General features: G+C 52.0%; 11 protein-coding genes across 11 annotated transcripts; 4 read left to right on the top strand and 7 right to left on the bottom strand.

The window, feature by feature from the left end:
- Positions 1 to 174: 174 nt before the first annotated feature.
- EDD37DRAFT_628277 (ras-like protein Rab7) lies at positions 175 to 1613 on the bottom strand. Its single transcript, XM_062816423.1, has 3 exons — positions 1199 to 1613; positions 1086 to 1139; positions 175 to 1029 (listed from the first exon to the last, which is right to left on the bottom strand). Exons 1-3 carry the CDS (start codon positions 1226 to 1228, stop codon positions 496 to 498), a joined length of 618 nt encoding a protein of 205 aa, XP_062670778.1. The 5' UTR covers positions 1229 to 1613; the 3' UTR covers positions 175 to 495.
- Positions 1611 to 2856, top strand: EDD37DRAFT_368811 (autophagy-related protein 16). The gene is made up of 3 exons (XM_062811935.1): positions 1611 to 1874; positions 1932 to 2598; positions 2781 to 2856. Exons 1-2 carry the CDS (start codon positions 1790 to 1792, stop codon positions 2477 to 2479), a joined length of 633 nt encoding a protein of 210 aa, XP_062670777.1. The 5' UTR covers positions 1611 to 1789; the 3' UTR covers positions 2480 to 2598; positions 2781 to 2856.
- On the bottom strand, positions 2857 to 5014 carry EDD37DRAFT_368758 (histone-lysine N-methyltransferase, H3 lysine-79 specific). Its single transcript, XM_062811934.1, has one exon. The coding sequence runs from the start codon at positions 4665 to 4667 to the stop codon at positions 3051 to 3053; it is 1617 nt and encodes a 538-aa protein (XP_062670776.1). The 5' UTR covers positions 4668 to 5014; the 3' UTR covers positions 2857 to 3050.
- A 14-nt stretch (positions 5015 to 5028) lies between these two features.
- EDD37DRAFT_628271 (tRNA pseudouridine synthase B) lies at positions 5029 to 6524 on the bottom strand. The gene is made up of 2 exons (XM_062816422.1): positions 6415 to 6524; positions 5029 to 6338 (listed from the first exon to the last, which is right to left on the bottom strand). Exons 1-2 carry the CDS (start codon positions 6476 to 6478, stop codon positions 5107 to 5109), a joined length of 1296 nt encoding a protein of 431 aa, XP_062670775.1. The 5' UTR covers positions 6479 to 6524; the 3' UTR covers positions 5029 to 5106.
- Positions 6525 to 6867: 343 nt separating this feature from the next.
- On the top strand, positions 6868 to 8697 carry EDD37DRAFT_368650 (uncharacterized protein). The gene is made up of 2 exons (XM_062811933.1): positions 6868 to 7170; positions 7225 to 8697. The coding sequence occupies exons 1-2, from the start codon at positions 6963 to 6965 to the stop codon at positions 8553 to 8555; spliced, it is 1539 nt and encodes a 512-aa protein (XP_062670774.1). The 5' UTR covers positions 6868 to 6962; the 3' UTR covers positions 8556 to 8697.
- A 152-nt stretch (positions 8698 to 8849) lies between these two features.
- On the bottom strand, positions 8850 to 10052 carry EDD37DRAFT_562551 (eukaryotic rRNA processing protein EBP2-domain-containing protein; the record flags this gene model as incomplete). The annotated part of the gene is made up of 2 exons (XM_062813920.1): positions 8850 to 9133; positions 9206 to 10052. The coding sequence occupies 2 exons, from the start codon at positions 10050 to 10052 to the stop codon at positions 8850 to 8852; spliced, it is 1131 nt and encodes a 376-aa protein (XP_062670773.1).
- A 509-nt stretch (positions 10053 to 10561) lies between these two features.
- EDD37DRAFT_608355 (uncharacterized protein) lies at positions 10562 to 11043 on the top strand (the record flags this gene model as incomplete). Its single annotated transcript, XM_062815048.1, has 2 exons — positions 10562 to 10841; positions 10928 to 11043. The coding sequence occupies 2 exons, from the start codon at positions 10562 to 10564 to the stop codon at positions 11041 to 11043; spliced, it is 396 nt and encodes a 131-aa protein (XP_062670772.1).
- Positions 11044 to 11208: 165 nt separating this feature from the next.
- Positions 11209 to 12652, bottom strand: EDD37DRAFT_368572 (protein disulfide isomerase family A, member 6). Its single transcript, XM_062811932.1, has 2 exons — positions 11987 to 12652; positions 11209 to 11936 (listed from the first exon to the last, which is right to left on the bottom strand). The coding sequence occupies exons 1-2, from the start codon at positions 12495 to 12497 to the stop codon at positions 11350 to 11352; spliced, it is 1098 nt and encodes a 365-aa protein (XP_062670771.1). The 5' UTR covers positions 12498 to 12652; the 3' UTR covers positions 11209 to 11349.
- A 4-nt stretch (positions 12653 to 12656) lies between these two features.
- Positions 12657 to 16911, bottom strand: EDD37DRAFT_628262 (uncharacterized protein). The gene is made up of 4 exons (XM_062816421.1): positions 16595 to 16911; positions 16351 to 16538; positions 13186 to 16281; positions 12657 to 13137 (listed from the first exon to the last, which is right to left on the bottom strand). The coding sequence occupies exons 1-4, from the start codon at positions 16666 to 16668 to the stop codon at positions 13088 to 13090; spliced, it is 3408 nt and encodes a 1135-aa protein (XP_062670770.1). The 5' UTR covers positions 16669 to 16911; the 3' UTR covers positions 12657 to 13087.
- A 916-nt stretch (positions 16912 to 17827) lies between these two features.
- EDD37DRAFT_368511 (Oxo-4-hydroxy-4-carboxy-5-ureidoimidazoline decarboxylase) lies at positions 17828 to 18791 on the top strand. The gene is made up of 3 exons (XM_062811931.1): positions 17828 to 18353; positions 18426 to 18525; positions 18585 to 18791. Exons 1-3 carry the CDS (start codon positions 17968 to 17970, stop codon positions 18630 to 18632), a joined length of 534 nt encoding a protein of 177 aa, XP_062670769.1. The 5' UTR covers positions 17828 to 17967; the 3' UTR covers positions 18633 to 18791.
- Positions 18792 to 18949: 158 nt separating this feature from the next.
- EDD37DRAFT_563183 (lung seven transmembrane receptor-domain-containing protein) lies at positions 18950 to 20717 on the bottom strand (the record flags this gene model as incomplete). The annotated part of the gene is made up of 3 exons (XM_062813953.1): positions 18950 to 19279; positions 19336 to 20592; positions 20643 to 20717. 3 exons carry the CDS (start codon positions 20715 to 20717, stop codon positions 18950 to 18952), a joined length of 1662 nt encoding a protein of 553 aa, XP_062670768.1.
- Between the last annotated feature and the right edge of the window lie 816 nt (positions 20718 to 21533).

Below are 21533 nucleotides of genomic sequence, written 5' to 3'. Positions count from 1 at the left end.
GTCATGTCCCCCAGATGCAATATTACGCAGATGACAACGGAATTGTTGAGTGTATGTCAAGACAGCCGACAAGCAGAATATTGTCAGCGTCGCTGATCGCTGACCTCTGATCTCTGCAGTATTGGTAACGGCCACATTTGTCCACGCGTTCTACAGTGCGAAGACAGAAATAAATAAAAAATAGAACTTATTCGTGTGTGATTTCTGTACAAATGCTACATATCCTGACCTAACCTGCCTTGTACCGCTTGCGCCGTGTACGCCACGAAAGATCGATGAACAAACGTGCTGGACGACCAATTTGGTGAGTACATTTGGACTGCTTGCCATATCACAGAGCCGGAATCCACGTTTTTGAGAGCATTGACTGCATTGCTCGCTCCCAAGCACCATCGTCCACTGCATCCCTCCTTCAGAGCCGTATAGATGCTTCATCCCCGCCCTTGAGCATCGTAGGTTCTCGCAAATTATTCTCCGCACTCAATATCTCGACTTTTAACAAGCACATCCATCCCTCTCCTGATCAAGGTTGATGTTGATCGGGTCCGAAAAGTCGCCGCCATATTCCTCGCTCTCTTCCTGCGCCAGTGCGTTCCGGGCAATGACCTCGAACGCCTGCTCAACGTTGGTGCTGTCCTTGGCGCTGGTCTCAAAGTATGGCATCTGGCCTCGGCTTTGGCAATATGCGTGCGCCCTTTTCTGTGAGATCATTCTTCTCTCCTCACCCATATCGATCTTGTTCCCTAGCACGACGAAGGGGAAGCTATCCGGGTCGCGTGGGCTGGCTTGAATGAGGAATTCGTCGCGCCATGAGTCAAGAGTTTCAAAGGACTTTGCCGAGTTGACGTCGTAGACTAGCACGCAGCAGTCGGCGCCGCGGTAGAAGGCTACACCGAGAGATTGGAAGCGCTCTTGTCCTGCGGTATCCCAGAGCTGCAGGGTCACGATTCGGTCGTCGACCGTCACTTCTTTGGTCAGAAAGTCGGCGCCGATGGTGGCTTTGTAGGAGGTGGAGAATTTCTTGTTCACCTATGCAGAAATCGCATATGAGCTGGATGTTGTACTAGAGGAATAGACAGACGTACATATTGATTCATTAAACTGGTCTTGCCGACACCACTATCACCGAGGATGATAACCTGTACGAATGTCGTCAGTTGTGGTCTCATTACGATACGGCCGGCCGACACTCTCATACCTTCAGTAAAACCTTCTTCCTTGACGACATGATTATGGAGGCTAGGTACTGTGTTTGGCCGAAGAGACTGGCACTGAATTGACAACGCGGCTGGTCAAAGTCGATGTCAACTGTGGCTGGTGATGTATGCAGGTGGTTTTCTGCGGAAAGAGGTCACGCGTGCGCTCTCGAAAGGCGTGATGGGACAATAGGCAGGGACTGCGCTTGCTTTGATCGTTTGGTGCCTGACGCAGTACTCTAACAGGGGTGGTCGGGTGTCGACAAGCGAAGTGTTTCTGAAGCTCGTTAACTTGGACGGTTTGAAGGTCGTCATGCACCGCCAAACAGTGATAGCTGGGGCCGCCGCTCCAACCGCAATCGCAAGTTCTGGACTATCGAGGACCCGCCATGTTTCTCTCAAACATCGGGAAAGTCAGCCGACCTCATCTCATCCTCTGACAACTGCCTCGACCAACGTCTTTATGGTTGTATTTCCCCTGTCAAGTCTACATCCTATATTCTCTCCTGAGAGACTCACAAATCCGGCCCCTCTTTGAGATCAACCGCTCGACTTCGACCACGCAATTATGATGGAAATCTGTCGGTGACGGTATGGCAACATGGAGCGAGCAATACCTCGCAGCCTTGCGAGCCCGAGCCGAGGTTGAACAGGCCAACCTCGAGCTCTACGATTATTGTAAAACCCCAAGACTCCGCTGCTCTTCGACTTGGATCGTCTGACACCCGAGATTAGGCACCAAGCTTGCAGACCAAAAGGCTGAGTTGCACAAAAAGGCATCCAGTCATGCACAGGCACCCCGTGAGGAAGGAGAGCCCGTTACATCTCCACAACCATCCCTCATGAGCATGGGCATGGGCATGAGGCGAGTTACCTCACCACCAGTCGCTCGTCCAGATTCTCCAAACCTGGCTCAACTCCGTCAAGATCTCGCCAAAGCACAGCAAGAACGCGGTGACCTGCAGACCCGCCTCGAGTCTGTCACCCGGGAGCTCGAGACTCTGAAAGCAAGAGGCAAAGCAGACAGCAAACGTATCGCACAATTAACTGCCAGTGTCTCTCAGTTGACGGTCAAATTGCGAGATCGCGAGGAGGAACTCCGAGGCAAAGCCAAATTGATCGAGAACGTTCAAGACGAGAATGTGACTTTGAACTTGCAACTCAATATGGCTGAGGAGCAAGTGGGTAAATTGAACAAGGACAACAAGGAGCTTGTCGACCGGTGGATGGCAAGCAAGGGCAAAGAAGCCGACAGGATGAACAAAGACAGCAAGTTCGGGTGAGAGGCTATTCAGCCAACCTCTCTTCAAGCCTCAATCCTGCTCAACCTTCATCTATGCCATCCTCCAGGCCGCGTCGTCGGCCGGCCATGTGTGCATGCATGGTTCTGGAAAGCTCGATCGTAAGTACAGGGTCTTCCACCCGCCGCCCGTACGCCTCATCACAAGCTGCAGTTGACGGGTGAATCAAAGGGTGATACCACTTGGTGCAACCTCGCGTCCATAACCTGCCGTTACAGTATAGGCGGCACAGTCTGAGGCTGGATCCCTCGTCAAGTAGGCATCGCATTCTGATCATTTTCAGATATCGATTTCCGGCAGGTTTCAGGCTATCGGTCAACAACGATTGAACAAGGATTCAGACCAGAATATGCTGCATGGAAGTGCGAGATATGCTGGTGGCACCAGGCCAAGCTCAATTAGATGATTAGACTATCTTAAACTAACCAGCCACAAAGGAGGCCTTGCTCGACGCATTCCGACGCTATGCAATGGTCGTCAATCATCAAACTTCATCCAATAGTCCATCTTGTCTTGCCAGATCTCTTTTGGGGAGTCGCACCAGACTCAACCACTAGTCGTGGCCTCCCATGCTCTTAACAAAAGAATCCAATTCCCTTGAGTCTTTTCGTTGATGATACCATTTTCCCGGGTCGTCCGTCCAACTGACCATGCCACTCCATCGATCCTTCTCCGTCACAGACAACACGTTCACCGGATCATTAACATTCGACTCCTTGATTTTGTGGTACGGACTGCGAAACGGTTTGAGGCTGATGATATGACAGCCAGGCTTCAGGTCCAGGAACACGTACTTCAGCTTGTCGTTGAGTTCGGCCGTAAACGCCTGATTGTTGACCAGGATTACGTCTGCTCGCTTGAGCACCTGACGCACTTCCTCGTTCTTGAGAAAGTCCCCGTGTATCAAACGGACATTGCCAGGCTTGATGCCCCAGAGTCGACACCGAGAAGGAAATTCTGCTGCCTGCAGCTGGGCCAGTTGATCCGGATTGTCCATGACTTCACACCCCCACGATTCGCATCCAGTTTCCAGAGCGGCCTGGAGCACGCAATTGCCCACCCCAGATCCGAGGTCAATGAACACCTTGTCGGACTTCAAGCTTGTCTCTTTAAAGATCCGACTGAGGAACTTTGGTAATAGTTCTCCATACACGTTGTCGGAAAAGCTTTCGTAGTGCCTAACCAAATTGACCTGTGGCGATACCGTTCGAGCGTAAATTTGATTCTTAATGATGTGTTCGACGAGCTTGAGATCGACACGGGTCATCTGATCCAACTTCTTCCCAATCGTCCCGTCCTTCCGCTTCTCAGCTATTAGGGCATTATATTTCTTGATCACGTCGATGTACTTCGACTGAGCGCCGACTTTGCCTCTCAGACCGAGCATTGCTTGTCGATGTAGCAGCTGCACAAAACCGGAACCGTCTTCTTCGCTTGTCACTTTGCTTGCGGATGCGCTATCCAGATAGTATTCGGCCACAATTTTCATGTTTGCTTCTATCTCGTCGAGAGGTTTGAAGTCGGAAGAGTCGGTCGGTCTCACCAGCTGGTACTGCTCGCCCTGTAATGCAGTTGGGTACTGCAGCTCGATCGTGGGGCACTCGTCCTCGTCGCCTTCCAGCGACGTGAAAAATGCTTCATACTTGTCTCGGCCTTGCTCTATGAGGCTGCTGTTTGCAATATTGATGGCATGAATCATAGAGAAACTGCCGCCGTCTTCACTCGTGAATGCGGCAGGATCTCGAACTTTTCTCGTTTCATCGATGCTGTGACTTCGGTCCACGCGAGGTCGCTTTCTAGGCTTTTCGTCTTCCTCACTTTCGTCGTCCGAACTCGTCAGCCTGGGTGTCGACACCGCAGGAGATGCGCGTTTGATGCGATGGTGTTTCTCATGCTTAATTCGCTCGAGAGGCTCGTTGCTCGCATGTCTGGAAGGTAGAGAGGCGGGCGTGCTAGACTTTCGAGAGACTTCCTGTTTTCGCAAGGCTCCATTGGGGGACGGCTTTGCTGACGCTGAAGACCGAGGAGTCGAACTGGACGACGGTTGCTTCGCGATAGGCTTGCTACCGGCGTTGACGGTGACTATCTTTGTGGTGATCTTTGGAGCGGCCTTTTTCGCTTTCAAGGCAGCAAACGACAGGGGTCTGTTCTGCGGCGGCACTGGTCCCATGATTTTGATGTGAAAGCTGGGACAATCGGTCGCAAGGTAAGATTAGCAAGAGAATGACACCCAAAACCCTTCCAAATCTCAAGAAATGAACGAATATTCTAAGAATGAGCAATTGCGAAAGAAAGGGTTGGATGTTTGGATCACACGACTGCGAAGGGATGAAAAGTGAAGATGGGGCGCAGCCCTCCCAGATCCCAGATGCCAACGAGGGCAAGGCAGCCAGACGGAGATGCCATGGGCGCCTCAAGGCCGATCTGCGGCGTGCGGCTGCGGCGCGAAAGTCCCCAAAATTCTGTTTCGCGGAGCCCATGCAAGGCACCAGCTGACAACAGCTTGGCCTACGTAATTCGTACAAGGAATCCAGCCCAGATTGAGTTTGACATTCACTTACTTGTATATACACAATTCGCTCCTGGCGAGGATATCTATGAATAGTATTTCAGATTTCTGGTGACGAGCTATTGCGTCGCTGTCGAGCACCACTGTTCCTATCGCCGTGCCCGCCGCGGTCGTCCCAAGACCTCTTCATACCACCACCGCCACGCTTCGAATGGTTCCACCGGGTATCCCGTCTGTCCCGGTTGTCAATTTGATCTTGGGTCGAGGCTGCTGGATGTTTCTCCATCCATCTTTCAAGTACTGAGGATATCTTCTGTCCCCAAACCTCTTCGCCAGCTTCTAGATCCTCATAAGTGACCGCCGTTGCCATATCATCAGGAGCAGGGTCGGTGATCGTGAAATCGGCCTGTTGGCTTCTCACCAGGGCTGCCATTGTGCCGTAGGAGCCACAAGCCACCCCAAGATCATAACAGAACGATCTGACATAGAAGCCGCTGCTTACTGTCAAGCGGATGCTAGCGGCGGGCGCATTAGCAGGCGAGGATTCTTGTGTCGGGAGATGGTGAGTGTGCAAAGCAGCCTTGTCCTTGCGTGGAATACTGTTGATGGCCGCGTTTGAGACGGGTTTCTTCGCATCTTTGTCTGAAGTTGCCTGCCCGGAGTGTGCGACAATTGACTTCTTTGTCGCTTCGGCTCCGTCCATAAGTTTTCTGGCTACAGCTTTCTCTTCGTCGCTGGCTTGTTCAGCCGGCCATCGGAAATCGTGCTGACCTGGTTCGAAGTACTCAAGTAAAGAACAATCCGAGATCTCCACATCGCGGCTTTCCAACTGGCGAGGCAATGCCTTCCCACTTCGCGCATAATCGTATAATTTCATGCCGTCAATCTTAATGGCGCTGTATATTGGTGGAATTTGCTTGTGCCTGCCACGAAATTTCTCCATCTGCTCCTCAACGAGACCTTCGGTGATATTTTCGGTAGGTGCTTCCGCCACCACTTTACCCATTACATCGTAGGTGTCCGTGTTCTTGCCGAAAAGAACGACTGTTTCGTAGGTCTTCTTGCAAGCCAGAAAATCCGAGAGATGCTTAGTCCCTCTGCCGATGCCGACTATTAGTATCCCTGTAGCCAAGGGGTCGAGGGTGCCACCGTGGCCCATCTTGAAGACCTGATCATTATCACGCTTTCGCCGCTTGCGCTGGTATCGCTCTTGCTCCTCCTGAGCGCTTCTAGTGTTCTGCAATAAGGGCGCAAAGGTTTTGGACTCCGCAAACTTGTGTTGAAGGTCTCGAAGCACTTGGGCAGAGGACAAATGTGGTGGTTTGCTCACGGCTAAATGGGTAGCGCAGTAGTCAGGACATGCACGGAATTGTAGGGTGCAGCAACTTGGGAGAGGAATTGGCCTCACCGAAGACGCCTTCAAGGACTTTTCCGGATGGCTGAGCCATCTTGGAGAGATGTCTTATGAGCATGTAAAGGTGAAGGTTTGGAGCGGGAGATCACGCATCTCGAAGCACGACTGCTGAAAAAGATAATGGTTCTGTGGAAAAGTGAACGCGATCTCTTTGCGGAGAAGACACGTGATACCAAGGATCTATCGCTGATTTAGTCAAGCGCAACCGAAGGACCCAAGAAGAAACCGGGGCCCTTCAAACCAATCGGACAAATGACGTGCGTTGTGTTCGAAGGGCTCCAGCAAGTGGCAGCAACACGCTTTTGCTTCTCCCAGCCTCGACTCTGCGCAGTCCCACCCACCACAAAATGACTCCCATCCCGTCCTTACATCGTTTCGTGGTTGAGTGCAGTGAGTGTCGAAAACAATATCCAGTCACATCACGAAAAGGCCTTTCAACTTCAAACTCCCGGGACATGACTCGTCACTATCCCCGCTTACCAATGTCCTGACGCGAACCCACCTTGAAATCACAGCATGAAACCAGTCCTTTACCACTGGATATGTCCACCCTGCCCGAATATCGTGTCCTCAGACCTCTCGATCCCGTCCCTGACGACGTCAACGAGTGGCCGGATTTCGCGCTGAGAGAAGCAAAGATATTCTATCAGGGAAAGGGACGCTATGCAGACCTGCTGCACGCGTCCGAAGAAACACCTTTATGCGTGCTGGGCGAACTGATGCCATTGGATGATGAACATGATGACCTTGGTAAGATTGGGATGCCACATTAAGCAAATCTTTCGCTGACAACATTACCCAAAGTCTTAGTAGAGAACCCATTATACGCGCGAGTGAAGGTTGACAATGTCACAAACTACAGTTTTGGACAGGATGACGACGGCAAACCCGTCATTTGGGCTGCTGGAAAAGCGGGCTGGTACGAAATTTCGCCATCAGACCGCTACCTAAGTCATTACAACGATACCGTGGAAGCGATCGATTTATTCTATTTCATGGTCGACCAACACCAGAAGATTCCGCGAAAGCGACAAAGATTCGGTTTCATGATTGACCCGTTCCTCACTGAATATCAGAAGCACACCGGGTACAGAATCAACGATGACGACGAAGCCATGGAAACCATTCATAAACACTATAGATTTCTTCTCAAGCAGATGGTCGAAGAACGAGAAGGGATAGACTGGTCACAGACTTACCTGTGGAAACATTTGGCAGAGACGTATGCAGAAGAAGTGGGGGAACTCAGGGCGAATCTGGCTCGAGCCACCCAGACTGTTCTGTCGGAAGAGCCTCCGATGGCTGATAGTGAGGTGGAGGATGCAGATACCGCGTCGCAGGAGGAGTCGCAAGCAGAGTCTCCAGCTTCGGACAAGTCTGAGGAGAACTCCGAGACCGAGCCTGACGAGTCCACCAGTACCGAGACGGAGATGGAAACGAAGCCTGACCCAATCGACTGGACCAGACCTATATGGGATATGCTCAACATTCTTCGCAAGTCAGCCAACTTCAATATGCGGCATTGTGGCATAGACGAAGCAGCAACCGAATTAGAGAAACTGTCTGCCTTCCAGGGCACACATGAAGATGCTGTCGAAGCATTCGAACGGTCTGCAGAAGAATTACTGAGGTTGATGAATGAAGCGAAACTGCGGAAGAAGTTCAACTGGTCCACTCGAAGAATTTATGATGAGCTAGAGGCTACTTTAGCAGACGAAGTCGCCGACGAGACCATGAAGACACCAGGCAAGCCTGCCAAACAGCGCCATCGCATGAAGTCAGTCCTGCGTCCGAGCGGGGCCAGCAAGGCACACAAGCGCGCCAGAGGCGTCGCCGACACGGAGGATGAGGACGAACAAATGAGTGATGTACCAATATCGTCTCCAGTGGCTCGGCGACAGACGCCGCCACCTCCAAGTCGAATGCGAGAGTTAACGGCGGACTCGGCAGGGACCAGGGAAGACAGTCCTAGTCGACAGCTCAACGGCCATTATGACTTGCAGGGTCTACCTGAACTTCCACCTGGACCGGAGGCGCAAGAGATGCTTGATCTGGTCACCCAAGAAGCGAAGAGAGTCGGCAGGCAAAACCAGATCAACCATCTGCACTCGTTCCTGGGTAATTGGGTGGCATAACAGTGCAGGTGCCCGAAGCGGTGGTTGGGCTGTGGCGTAAAGGTTGGTGGGCTGGCTTGAATTGTGTATAGTTGTGATACCCCCCATGTGCTTTGACGTATTCTTCTCTCGGCGAACAAAGATGCCATTATTGTTTTCGTTGTTCATGACGATTGCTTCACGGTTCTCATCTTCCTGCTACAATGCCTCGTGTCACAAATGCCTCCGCCGCATGTCCTAGCCAGACCTGAGCATCCCTCACCACTTGAATGCGTGGTGCCCGTGGTTATTAGGGGCGCGATTCATGGCATTTCCTCATCGCCCCGCTGCTCTCCTGTTCTTGCCCGGTCTTTTCGGCTTGCCCTTCATCCTGGAGGCCGAGAACTCACGCATATCGCCGCTGCTCATGGCGTCGCCGCTCTTGGAGAACCGCTTCTTCCCTCCGAAGCCGTACTTTGAATCTTTCTTCTGTCTCTTATTAGGTCCGCTGCCTCGCTCGCGACCCGACCGATCTTTTGCAGGACCTTTCTCGATGTCGACACTTTGGAACAACTCGTCGTCATCTTCTCTGACTTTGCCTGTATCCTGGCCCTTGCGTTCTAGACACGAATGTTAGCATCGTAACCTCAAAGCCATGATATACAGATTTGGCTTCTGGGAGGTGAACGTACTTCTTTTCAAGTCCTTAATCTTGTCGAGGGTAGTCCTCTTCTCCTTGGCTCGTTCTTGCTCTTTCGCAACTTGTACTGCCTTGCCGAATTTCTTCGCATCGCGCAACTTTCGGGCTTCCTCGGATGCCTTCTTGGAGGCAGCCTCGTCGTACATCTTCTTCTTGACTTTGCCCATGTGTTCGTCACTCTTGACCATCTCCGCGAAGTAGTCGCTTGGTCTGAAGAAGGGAATTCCGTCCTTCTTCAGAAGCGTCCTGGCCTCGACGGCGGCGTCGCGCGCGATCCGGTAGAATTCGAGTTCTCGGGTCAAATCGTCGTTCGGGTCTGGGACGGCGGTGGAGAGTGGAGGGAGTGACGAAACTAGCGAGTTGTGGTAGTGGAAGGGCATTTTGTGATTCTTGATCACGGCTACGCGGTTGCGTGATGCGATCAGCGCTGGACCGTTGTTGATTGTCAGGCGTTGGTGCGGGATTGTATCCTCGAGGTCTTCATCTTCGAGGTCGGAAAGCGGTACATCGGACTCGTTCTCTGCTTCGGAAGCTGATGCGTCGACTGGTTGTGGTGGTTGAGGGATCGTAGACGTGCCATTGACGTTGTCTTCTTGCTCGTCCTCGTCTTCTGAGAACGAGGCGAAATCTTCTGTTTGAGGTTGCTCTGACTCTCCGTTGCCGACGGTAGATATCTGTGCGTCATCTTCGTCGTCTGATTCTGCCTCTGGTTTTGTGCTTTTCGCCTTTTGCTTCTTCCTCTTCTCCGCCGCCTTCACTTGTTTCTGTCTCTTCTCTGCATCATAGTCTCGTCCCTTGTGCCTGTCAAGAGCAGTGAGGAGTTTGCTCTTAACAACCATGGCTACTAACTAGTCCACTGAAAAACTTGTAGAGAACTGATAATCGGAATGGTCCACCCCAAAAGGTCGGTAAGCAAGGCCTGGATTCTCTTATGGAAGAAGTCCTGGAATCGCAGAAAAATTATTGAGACTTCGGAGAATTGGAGAGCGGTCACTTTTCGAGTGGGCCTGCTGGGCTGCACTTGACCCACCTGCAACACCGCTCATGTTGCTTGTGCGGACAGTCATGCGGAAGCAACACTGACTATGTCTCCAGACCTCGAATAATAACCTGAAACTAGGATTCGCAAGATACCGTGGACTCTGGTCGTCTCAGAGAAATCCGGTGATATGCCTTCTACGTAACGTGTATTAGCAGGACAGCCAGTGCTGCCAGACCACCTCGACCCTACATTCCATTCTGCCGCATGTGGAACAACCCTGCTAAGTTACTGCAGCAGCCATATCACCGCACAAGGTGACACCACATAATGGTAAGTTACACACTGCTTGGCCCAGACTACACAGACATGGAAATCACTGGCTCTCCCTATCCCGCCACGCTCTCGCCGAGAAAGGCCAATCTGAACCTGAAGGTGAACATGCCTAACGGGACATACTTCCAGGCCGCACCAACACCGATTCCTCCGCCGGATTCCACGAGGCCTGGCCTCGCGCGTAACGCCACGACATTCACCGACCTCGCGGCGCCGAACGATGCGACTACCAAACTCACCGAAGCGATCGACGACTTTCTAGGCGATCTGGAGAAGAAGTTCAAGGGAATCAGCGATGAGATATTGACGAAGCGTAAGTCTTCGGTCATGGCATCCTTGGTCGTATATATACGGTGGCATATATGGAGCCTGTGCTGACGTGAATACCTACGGTCACAGTGGACGACATGGCTGAACGATGCGACCGGTTGGAGCAAGAGATGCTGCTTAGGGATGCAAGCACTGTGGAGAACGTTGGAAAGGCTCAGGCGGGACCCGCGGCTGGTTCGATATGAGCCCTTCATGGTCGAAGTTGACATCCGAAAGGAGCATTTGTCACGGAGCAGCCCGCCTTCTCTTCACTCTCTAGATCAATCCAAGTCTGTGGCCGTTGCGACGATGCCTTGACAGGCCCTGGCTGCCAGATGAATTGAGATGTGAAGGGGTACAGCGCATCAGCAGAAATTCAGATGGTCAGATCTCGCCACCGAACAGAGATATCGGAAGATGAAGGTCACAAAACGCCCTTCAATCTCGTTAATGGTGGCTGTTGTAGTCAACCACCTAGATCCCGAGCCCAACTTTTGATATCCCTAGGTAATCTACAACTCGCTCTTGGCTTCATCCTTGACCAAGAACTTGGCCAGAATGTTGCTTCTCTTCTGGAAGTCGTCAATCTTTTCTGCTGACAATCCACCTTTTTTCAACAAGCCAGCCAGTCTGGTCTGTTCCTTCATAGCGTATTCCGGGTTGCCAGTCAACTTGGAAAGTGCACGTAGATAGTACTCATAGGACGTGTCCTTCAAGTCTCCCGCAGCTTTCTTGATCTCCTCCGTAGCCGCAGCGATGTCCTTGATACCGCCGGCAGTGACGTACTTGGCGAGAACATTATCGATGGCATCAACAGTGCCAGCCTTCGTGTTCAATGCGCCGCCAACAAGTCTGTACGTGCCAGCCTTCGAGTTCACAAAGTCGACCAGAGCGTCCTCGGATCGTGCACCACTGTATGACTCAGGCTCAGAAGATCCCTTGGGGAAGAACTTGATGGTTGGGTATCCACTGATGCCCTGAGACTGAGCGGTGGCCTTGGAGTTCTCGCCTTCGGCATCGACCTTTGCGATCAGAACGTTGGGCTCGGAAGCGAAGTCGGTGGCGAGTTTCTCCCAGACGGGGGCGAGAGTTTTGCAGTCTAGGGGACAGGTTAATAGAGGCCCTGCAAGAAGTGCAGCGATCACTTACGTCCGCACCAAGGGGCAGTGAAAGCCACCAGGACATCCTTGTCTCCGCCGACCTCTTGCTTGAATGTAGTATCGGTCAACATCTCAACATGGCTCACGGCTTTCTTCGGGCCCTTGGCCTTGACGCCCGACTTCTCCGTCACGAAAGCCGTCAAGCTCTCCAGATCACGACCTCCATTGTAGTCTTGTGGTTGGCTACCTGACTTGCCATCGAACCACTTCAAGGTGGGGAAGCCTTGCACCCCGAATCTCTTTCCCAGGTCTTTGTGCTTGTCGGCGTCGACATTGCCAATGGTGACCTTGTTACCACTCGAGGCGAATGCGGAGGCCAACTCTTCGTAGATTGGGGCGAGAGTCTTGCAGTGGCCGCACCAAGGGGCGAAGAACTCGACGAGTGCGGGTTTGCCAGACTCGAAGACGACACTGTCGAAATTCGAGGGAATCAGATTGATAACATCTGAGGCGGCTGCAACAAGGGGCAAGGTAAGGGCTGCCAGTGACGAGAAGCGCATAATGGCGTCTGAGGACAGATGATCAAATATGAATCAAAGTGAGGATAATGTCCAGAAAGTTGAATCTCTGCTGTAGCAGAAGAGAAGGGAACAGTTCAAATAAATGAATGTCAGGAGCAGCACGTTGCCATCAGTGCGGCGATGTTCAGTACTATATTAGGTGGGCCCGGGGTCCCTGTTTGACGTTTGAGGCGTGAAGCTGGTGGATTTCCAAGCATTAATTGCGGAAAGGCCAGTCTGTCTCCTAGGCATCCTCAGCCTTGTCGACGTCACTTGGATCAAGATTACTGATAGACCAACCAGCATCACAATCTGGGCCCTCACAACACAATCGCGCAAGTACTTTTCGCTACAGTACGAAATCGTGTCTGTATACTTTACATGCCAATATTTGGCTTTTTGAGTATAAAAGTACAGGCCTTTGTCGGAAAACACACGAAATCCTTGATGGCCCAGATAGCATGACCAAAACCAATCCAACGCCAATGCTTGCTTGTTGCTCATCAATCATTTGAATCCAGGTATGCGAAAAAGTTGATTAGACGTCGTCATTGTCATTGCTTCTGGGATATGCTAGCCGTGATGTCCTCCTACCCTCCAGTATATAGCTGTTGGTAAGCACTGTGGGCATCAATGAGCACTGCAACGAGGTTAGGCATGTACATCGGAACCAGGAATTGATACTCACTCTGTAAAACCTGTTGCTGGGCACTTCTGCTCTCACACGCACACTGGACACATCTCCCGTCCAGTAAATCAAGGACTATACTCCACGCTATCTCTTCTCTTTCCATGTCAGGAAGTGTGGGTTGCTTAAAGTCGCTCAGATGATACTTTCGACTGACGCTCCTCATGTTCGCGTCGGTGACAGGCGGCGAAAAGATAATGTAACCTTGGTCGTCGATTCTGATAAAGCGACGCTTCCATAAGAGTGACTCGGGAAATTGTACGTTGACATCCCCGATATCAACAACATGCAGCAGGGACTCGGAGAATGAGTCCTGCCGTATCGGATCAAGTGGTTCTTGAAGTTGTTTGGGAGGCGACTGCGCCTTAGAAGCCGGCTGGTTCTTGTTGCGCGAAGAGGTGAGGTTTGACACCCGCTTCATCAAGCGGCTAGTCCTGGATGTTTTCGTCTTTTCCTCTCCGATAGACGTTGTGTCACTGGCCGACCGTGGTCCATGCTTTTTGTAGGTGCTCGAATGCGACATTTTGCTGTGAATTGATTCCGATCGAGGCAGATTGCTATTAGAGCCTGAACGATGGGAGGAAAAGGAGAATCTGCCTTTCTCGGACCTGGCCGGACTTTTAAGCGAGGATTGAATAGAAACCATCGAGTGGTCTCTTGGAAGCTCATCGTATTTCTCATGTTCGACGATTAAAGGACTTCGGAATAGGTTGAGAGGAGTATTGTAGCTGGAACTGGGTGACATTGGTGGATGCTTGTGAACAGGATCTCGGATGATCTTAGCGGTAACGGATATGGTCTCTCCTTTCTGGACAGGGGCGTAGGCATCAACCGATGGACGCGTGTTCTCCTTTGGCTTTGTGGATGGTGCGTCGGCATGGAAGGCCAACACAGGCAGTTTCTTTGGTGGCGAGGCATCTGTAGAGGCATTGGGGGTTGGCTGGTTGCTTATCAACGACGAGCGCTTCATGAAGGCTGAGAAGGCTGAATTCCCCCCAATGATTTCTCGTACAGGAGCTGGAGGTTGTTGCGAAACCGTCTCTTTTGTGGTCAACACTTCCAAAGCTTTGATGCGTTTGGATATGCCGGTGCCGAGAGTTGGTTTTTTCGTCAAAGGGACTGGCGCTTGTCCAGCTTGCACAGGTGGCCACTGAGGTAACGCAGTAGAGGTACTCCGTATGCTGCTAGACCTCGTCCGATCAGGCGTGCTTCCAGGACTCCGCCGAGCTTGCGAGCCAGCGCTTGTGTTCCTAGCCGTGAACTCACGGAGTCGGTCAGTACTGCCCCTTGACATTATAGGAGTTACAGGCGAGCGTGCAACCGACATGGGCTTCGCTTCATGCACAGTGGCATTTTGCAGTTCGTCCATAAGCAACTCGTCTTCAGAGACATCCGAAGCAGAGGTATCACCCGTGGCTACAAGCCTCAAAGCCTCAGGTGGCCCGATGCGCCTTGAGGTTTGGGCTCTATCAAATGCAGAAGACTGCTCGAGAGATCGGTTTTGCCTGCTCGATGTCTCGCGTGGAAAAAGAGAAAATGGAGCGTCTCGTCGACTTGGGCTGGAGATTGACTTTGTCGAGGTTGTTGTCTCCTTTCTGGTGTCAGAGCCCTGGACTTTGGGTAAGGTTCCAATGCCCAGTCTTGATCTGCTAGCAGGTCTTTCGTCTTGCCACTCCTCGCGTGGGCTTAGCTTTTCTTGAATACCTGCCCTCGGGGTTACGGACGAGCTGGTTGCCGAAGAGAGTGACCGACGATTCTGGGATGCATCATCTGGATCTGTGTACGAGGAAGCCTTCGTCGATGGCTCTTGCGAAATGTGTGTCATGAATGTTGGAGATGTCGTACTGGATGACTGCGCGAGATTCGTTTCTTCGTCAATGTTTGCAAGGTGCTCCTGACTGGGATTCGACGCCTGCGGACCCAGACTCGAACCTGTGGTAACACCGCCCTGAGGACCCGGTGCCGCAGAAGTGTTCACCGAAGATCTTTGTGCTAGAAGCATGCTTCGTTTGCGTAGCTGTAGCGCTTTCATCATTCTCAGCTTTTCTGGCGTTGCTGTTGACGCCTCTGTCGTAACCGAGGCAGGCCTGGATACAGCAGGGCGACTTTCTGCTGGTGTGTAGAGTGACTGTGCATGTGAGGGAGAAGGTAGCGGTGGCACACCTGTCGTAGGACGGCTGGAGGGTACGAAGCGAGCAGGGACGCTGCGAGTGGATTGCTGCGACGACGGTCGCACGCCCAAATTCAGCAAATGTTTATTGCTCACTCGAATACTGTTTGGTAGGTTGGCGACTGGCCGTTCGCTCAGACTGCTGTCCGTCGTGCCCGACGTCTTCGGACGATGGCCTGCCTCAACATGGGGTCGAGGTGCTCTCTTCTTCTTTGTTGAATCAACGCTGACATACGATGCGACGTGGTTCGTCCACTGACTAATACTATCTGACTCTGCAGCAGAAAGGTGACGAGTGTGCAGAGGACGCGGCGTGAGCGCTTCCGCAGGTTCCTTGTTTCTGGCGTCCAGAAGTATGTTACTTGCTGCGTCGAAGTCGGGGGCTCTCGTCGGTTCACCTCCGCTGGTAGTTGGGGGCGTTGACTCGGGTGTGTCAGGCAAGACCTTCTCTACGGGAGGAGGTACGGATAGATGAAAAGATGGAGGCGCCCTTTTTGGGGAGAGACCATCCCTAGAAGGTGGTAGAGGAAAGTCGAGAGTTGCCAATTGTGCATTTTCTTCTGCTGCAGCGGCCGCAGCTTCTTCCCTCCTCTTTGCCAACAGTGCTTTGGCCAGAATAGCACTCGCAGGCAACTCGTCTAGTTCGCGCTTTCCGTAGCTTTGCGCTGCGGGCTCTTCTGTCTGCGGCGTGCGGTTGACCTTGTCGTCTGCTTCAGTTGCACTTTCTTCTGCATCCTCCGTGATCTCGTCAAGTCTGCGCCGCCGTAAAGATGAGCTCGAGGACCTTAATGAAGCGGCTGAGGGCGCTAGCATCATCGATGAGCCAAGAGAAGACTCAGTCAACTCCGAAGCCGCGGTAAATGAGAAGACGGTGTCATGCGGTGTGAATATTTCCAGGATGGATTGGAATTGTACAGTAAGCCGCACTGAAGAAAGTCAGTTTACGTGCGACAGAGCGAAAGCTGTGTTCAAGTCGGAATAACGCGTGCACTCACCTTGCAATAGTCGCGAAGTGCCCTCTGGTACATATTTCAAGATGATCTTCTTCCGCCGGTGTTGCAGCATGCCATATAGTGGTGATTTCTCTTCATATTTTTCTACCGCACCTCTTACTTCCTGCACACCTCCCGCCCCTTTCTGCAGCAGCTCTACCGTGTCGCGATTGGCATATTTGAGCAAGAACCTGTGATCGACCAGTCAGCGCATCTGTCGCGGCTTTTCAATGTGGAGCAGACGTACCATCCTCCTGGTTCTGCCAGCGCAGCTCGGTGCGCAGCGGCGACCGCAACTTCATCAAGCCCATTCAACGACATTGCTCGGCTTCATCTGAGGTGGCCGCAACCACGATGTTGTTCAAGGCTGACATGTACAGTCGGGAAAAACAACGTCTAAAGGCACAGAGGACAGCAGGCTCAGGGATTCAGCGCAAATCACTGATCGCAACCATCAAAAAGTCTGGAGATGCACCCTCGAGGGGAATCCACATGCACGACATTACCAATGAGGCACAGCGCGGAACGTCTCATGCAGATTCAGGGGGCTTTTGTTCCATGACTTGGCCCAAGAAGCGGACCTTGCAAGGGTACACCAGGCCGCGGCAGACCCAAAAGATGCTTGACCCACACCAGATGAGCGCCGGTGGGGATGCTATTTGACCTCAAAAAGCCCGAAGGTGGTATGTAGGGGCAGTTTCATTCGACCAGTCTACCCTCCAAAACGGCCCAATTTCCCGAGCCCGCATGCTGGCCCCGGACGGCCAGAAGCCAGGAACAATGGACGCTATCACCCTTGAGGCCGTACGGAGTTGGTCTTACAAGATTTTTATAAAGTCTCCTACCGAGGAAACGAGATTCCAGCTACGCCACGGGAGGATGAGATGCCGATCTCTTTCCCGTGCCATGTGTCTGTCTGCCTCAACTCAAGGACTAGAATACAAAATGGTTCCTCGGTCTTCCTGGGATCATGTTGAATGCCCTGGGGCGTGCCTGGGGTTACCTATACATACCGTTATATGTCGAGCTCGGACAACAGGCCCAAGCCCTTGAGTTTCCGGGCTCGGAAACGTATCGTGACAGAAGGCTCGTGTTGATCTCTGTTTGAGGTGCCGCACATGGTTTGTGCCGCATTGGCCCTACGGAAAAGTGCGCCAATGGCGCAACCTGCTGCAGGTGATTCCCTTCCCGCACCTTGCTGTGGCTCGGCTCAGCAACAAGGCTACCTAGGTAGGTATCGACAATACCCGTCCTCTACGTGACCTCGAAAGTGCCATGAAGTTGTGAGTCTGTCAACGAAGTCAGAGCTATAGATCGCTAGCCCTGCTCTGTGCGACTATAAGTCAATGGTTCATTTTCTCGAAGCTCGCTTCGTTAACGAAGTTACCATAGTAAGGAGTCCTTAAATGAAGCTGTCGCCAAAACTCCACGCTACAGCACGTGATGATCATCAACCTGCTATCTGGGTGATTGACTACTCGCCAACGATGATATGACGTTCGCGCCTCTGCTATCCATGCACTCGATATCAGACCCTAAATCTACTATCCAGAGTGCTTTCTAGATCCCTGCATCGTTATCCATTGGTATCCTGGTCGGCACGAGTGGGCAAGTCACGAAATGGCCACGCTACCTCCCATCTCGACATTGCCGTCGCTCGACACGGAAGAGCGGGCGAAAGTGCTAGATCTCCTCTTTGAGCCATGTCAGCAGCTCCACACACTGTCCGTCAGTTCACTCCGCGAAAAGACATTCTCATCCTACGACGAGGTCATCGACGCGGTCGGCAAGCAACTGTTCGATCTTTACGAGTCTAACCTCGAGAGTGACACTAGATGGCTTGACGCCATTCTCTCTGCCCACCCCCGCCTAGGCGAGAAGAAGGTCGACAGCGAACAGAGTCGTAAGGAGCAGGCCCAATTGAATCAAGGCGGATCTGAAGAAGCCCAACTTCTCGCTGATATGAATCGCAAATATGAGGAGACGTTTCCCGGCCTACGATATGTGTAAGTTCCGTGCCATGTCATTTGCACTGTGTGGTCTACGGGGCGACTCTTTGGTGACTTATTCCTGCATAGTGTCTTTGTGAACGGCCGCAGTCGCCCGGTCATCATGGCGGATATGCAGAAACGAATAGAACGAGCGGACATCAACCAGGAGAAGGAGGATTCTATCAAGGTAAGTCTCGATGGGCAAGTGTCGGGTCCATATGGCAATTGATGACTTTTTTTTACCAGGCTATGTGCGCTATAGCATCTGACAGAGCGCAAAAATTGGGAGGATGATCCTCGACAGCTGCAGCCAAGGGGCTACGTTCGTGAAGATGTTTGCCCATGAGCCCCTGTCACTTATATCTTGATCATAGATGACAACGATTGACGACTTCATCAAAGACTCAAAAAGCAGTGGCAAGTTCCCATGAGACAGGCGCACGTCTGGCCAACACCTAACGTTCAGACGCGAAGCGAACATATGATATTACAATTTCTCTTCTAAAAGTCCGATCATAGTCCAGTCCGCATAGCTACTCATGATACAAGGTTGAGACATATAAACCGAGCCCAGCTCAATCGGCTCAGCTCGAATTGACAGGTTACATCCTTCATCTGCCGGTGAGCTTTCTGTTCTCATCATCGGTTTCCTCTCCCTCGCTCCACTCTCCGTCGTCCCCTACGGCAAAAATCGTCTCACCGTCCAACGAAGCTCTGGACTTGGGCGGGTTAGGCGGTGCTCTGCTGCTGTTCTGCAATGCAGGGGCAGGCGATGCATTCCTCGGGGCTGACATGTTGGCCCCATCAGTAAAAGAAGTTGAAGCTCCCCCAGACGGGCTGATTCCTCGCTCGTGGTCTTTCTTGTTTGTTGCTGTTTCCTCGTCATCTGAAAGCGAGTCGGCGATGCTCCGAATCTCGAAGCCGTCATCTTCTTGGGACAACTATCACACTGTGTTAGCAGACCATTTCTTGGTCGAATTCAGCAATTCAGACTTACCTCATCACTCATGGCGAATCGTCTGTTGTTGGCTGTCGGACGCCACAGATACGCGATGAACGCAATATCGAAGAGATAGACTAAGTTGAGCCAGCCATCCAGCACGAACCACCGGCTCTGCCAATGCTCCGGGACGAAGTTGGCCTCCCCGCTCCCAGCAAATGCGAAGCTGTTGACGAAGAAGAAGGCGAAGATGATTAGTATGGAGCCTAGGATGCACCAGGACAACTTCTTATACATCATCGCTTTTGTCTTCTGTTTGCGATCCACCAGATCCTTGATTGTGATATTGAGCGAGGACAAAGTCCAGACGTAGAATGCGGTCAGTGTGCCCGCAAGTGGAAGGATGACAAACAGGATAATCGGACCAACCGACTCCGGTGTCACTGCCATCGACACAATGGCGTAAATGACGCCAAAGACAAAATGCGCCGCAGCCAGTATGCGAACATAGATCATCGTTTTTCCAAGTGATGGCTTGACCACGCCAAAGCCCATGCATACAATTAGTAAGAGGAAGAACGACAAGGAATTGCGGCCGGCATTCAAGATCGAGACAATGATCATGAACACCTTGTTCAAGGTGTTGTTCCCATGTCTGTTCTGATAGTCGTAGAAGCCCCAAGTCATGAGCTGCTCGACGATCAAGAAGATGATGGTCGCGGTGATGTAGTTCTGCACAGGGAGAATGTCGCTGCGGTTCTGTACATATAGAAAAGCCCAAAAAGCGCCCAGTACCGCGTAGGTGATGGTTAGGCCGCCATAGAACGGGAGCTTCGCGATCTGGGCCGCTGGCAGCTCTCCATACGCATTGCGGAACTCGACAACAGCGTCGTATTCGTGGTCGGAGTAGGCATACGTCGAAACGCAATAGTATCCTGTTCGGCGGATAGGGTAGTTGATCGCCTTGGGGTCTTTAAGGTGGATTGCTTCATTGTATATGGGGTTCTTTGACTGTTCTGTAGCGTTCGTCGCGAGTATGAAGGAGCCAATATCCTTTTCTTCACATAACCCCTGCCCAACGGCGTCCGTTGTGCATATGGTTTCGAAGTCGCGATAGGTGTCTCCGCCAGGTGGTGTCTTTCCTATCAGGTGTTCGTCCTGCCATTCGAATATTATGAGACTCGTCAATGGGTCTGTGTCATCTTCGGTATGGTCCGGAAGGAACTTGACAAGGATGAACGGCTCTATTGAACCACCCCAGGACTTCCTGCTGTACATCCCTGAGCATCTTTGTCTGTGGGCATCATCTTGTTTCTGTCTCCGGTCAGCATTTTCGGATGTCAAGGAACGCGAACAAGCCTCACCAGTTGTACTTCATTGCCCGCGACAAGCGCCGAAAAGTATGCGAGTAGGCCGAGCGACGGCGCCCAGCGTTTCATGGTGATGGTTCAATCCGCGCAGGCGGAAGCTTTTTGTTTCGATACGGGCTGAGATCGGGTGGTCGCTCAGTCTTGTTGCATGGTAAGATATGCGCTGGCTCGCCGCCGAGCGCGACTATAGTGAGGGGGATGTGTGAATCTGGCTCTTCGAAGTACTTTGTCAGGCTACAGTATGTCTACAGTATGTAAAGATTTGGCTGAGGTTGCTGTTGGAGATGATGGTGCTCCGCCGCACCCCATTCCCGTTGGCGCAGCAGTGTGAAAGGCCACAGGCCCGGCCACGTCACTAGTCCACCATAGTACGGTACACTAACTTAGGTTCACACTTCTTGATTCTCCTGACTTTAATCCTCGCACAGCTCCTCTTCTCTTCGCACTCGCATCGTCTTCTATCGGCATCAGTGCCATATTGAAGTAAGTTGATCCGGAATGTTTACAGCAGAGGAGTTCCCCGGCCGCCTCCAGCCATCGTGTGTCTTTATCATTAAGAGCCGACAAGTCTATTTCCAGAAAAAGTGGCACACCGTCTGACGGGGAATACATCAACGACACAAGTTCATGGTCCAGCAAGTTCGCGACAGCGCGTACTTTGCCCCCATGCTAGTAGGACTGTACAGTAGAGCTGACGACCTTCCCACTGTCAAGAGCTGATGCCATATCGTTGTGTGCGAAAGACTCGGCCATGACAACAAGGAATGGTATCACAGGTATCTCTTCAAAGCTGACGAGCAACTACCGTCAGACAGTGCCACTTTTTTTTGGAAATAGGCTTGCCGAATAGTCTTTACTATTTACGCACACAGCGAGGCCAAGCTT

Source organism: Exophiala viscosa (assembly GCF_022695815.1).
Source record: "Exophiala viscosa unplaced genomic scaffold EDD37scaffold_4, whole genome shotgun sequence".
In the NCBI taxonomy this organism is placed as follows: Eukaryota; Fungi; Ascomycota; class Eurotiomycetes; order Chaetothyriales; family Herpotrichiellaceae; genus Exophiala; species Exophiala viscosa.
This window is presented reverse-complemented; position numbering and strand designations above follow the sequence as displayed.

Bases quoted from the DNA above. Each gene is read 5' to 3' on its own strand.
- EDD37DRAFT_628277 (XM_062816423.1), bottom strand. From the start codon at position 1,228: ATGTCGTCAAGGAAGAAGGTTTTACTGAAG. The intron at 1,140-1,198 runs GTATGAGAGTGT...ACATTCGTACAG, and splicing joins GGAAGAAGGTTTTACTGAAG to GTTATCATCCTCGGTGATAG. The intron at 1,030-1,085 runs GTACGTCTGTCT...ATTTCTGCATAG, and splicing joins CCAGTTTAATGAATCAATAT to GTGAACAAGAAATTCTCCAC.
- EDD37DRAFT_368811 (XM_062811935.1), top strand. From the start codon at position 1,790: ATGGCAACATGGAGCGAGCAATACCTCGCAGCCTTGCGAGCCCGAGCC. The intron at 1,875-1,931 runs GTAAAACCCCAA...ACCCGAGATTAG, and splicing joins CCTCGAGCTCTACGATTATT to GCACCAAGCTTGCAGACCAA.
- EDD37DRAFT_368758 (XM_062811934.1), bottom strand. From the start codon at position 4,667: ATGGGACCAGTGCCGCCGCAGAACAGACCCCTGTCGTTTGCTGCCTTG.
- EDD37DRAFT_628271 (XM_062816422.1), bottom strand. From the start codon at position 6,478: ATGCTCATAAGACATCTCTCCAAGATGGCTCAGCCATCCGGAAAAGTC. The intron at 6,339-6,414 runs GTGAGGCCAATT...CTACCCATTTAG, and splicing joins AGTCCTTGAAGGCGTCTTCG to CCGTGAGCAAACCACCACAT.
- EDD37DRAFT_368650 (XM_062811933.1), top strand. From the start codon at position 6,963: ATGTCCACCCTGCCCGAATATCGTGTCCTCAGACCTCTCGATCCCGTC. The intron at 7,171-7,224 runs GTAAGATTGGGA...CATTACCCAAAG, and splicing joins TGATGAACATGATGACCTTG to TCTTAGTAGAGAACCCATTA.
- EDD37DRAFT_368572 (XM_062811932.1), bottom strand. From the start codon at position 12,497: ATGCGCTTCTCGTCACTGGCAGCCCTTACCTTGCCCCTTGTTGCAGCC. The intron at 11,937-11,986 runs GTAAGTGATCGC...CCTGTCCCCTAG, and splicing joins CACTGCCCCTTGGTGCGGAC to ACTGCAAAACTCTCGCCCCC.
- EDD37DRAFT_628262 (XM_062816421.1), bottom strand. From the start codon at position 16,668: ATGTCGTTGAATGGGCTTGATGAAGTTGCGGTCGCCGCTGCGCACCGA. The intron at 16,282-16,350 runs GTGAGTGCACGC...GACTTTCTTCAG, and splicing joins CACTTCGCGACTATTGCAAG to TGCGGCTTACTGTACAATTC. The intron at 13,138-13,185 runs GTGAGTATCAAT...ACCTCGTTGCAG, and splicing joins CCAGCAACAGGTTTTACAGA to TGCTCATTGATGCCCACAGT.
- EDD37DRAFT_368511 (XM_062811931.1), top strand. From the start codon at position 17,968: ATGGCCACGCTACCTCCCATCTCGACATTGCCGTCGCTCGACACGGAA. The intron at 18,354-18,425 runs GTAAGTTCCGTG...ATTCCTGCATAG, and splicing joins TTTCCCGGCCTACGATATGT to TGTCTTTGTGAACGGCCGCA. The intron at 18,526-18,584 runs GTAAGTCTCGAT...TTTTTTTACCAG, and splicing joins AGAAGGAGGATTCTATCAAG to GCTATGTGCGCTATAGCATC.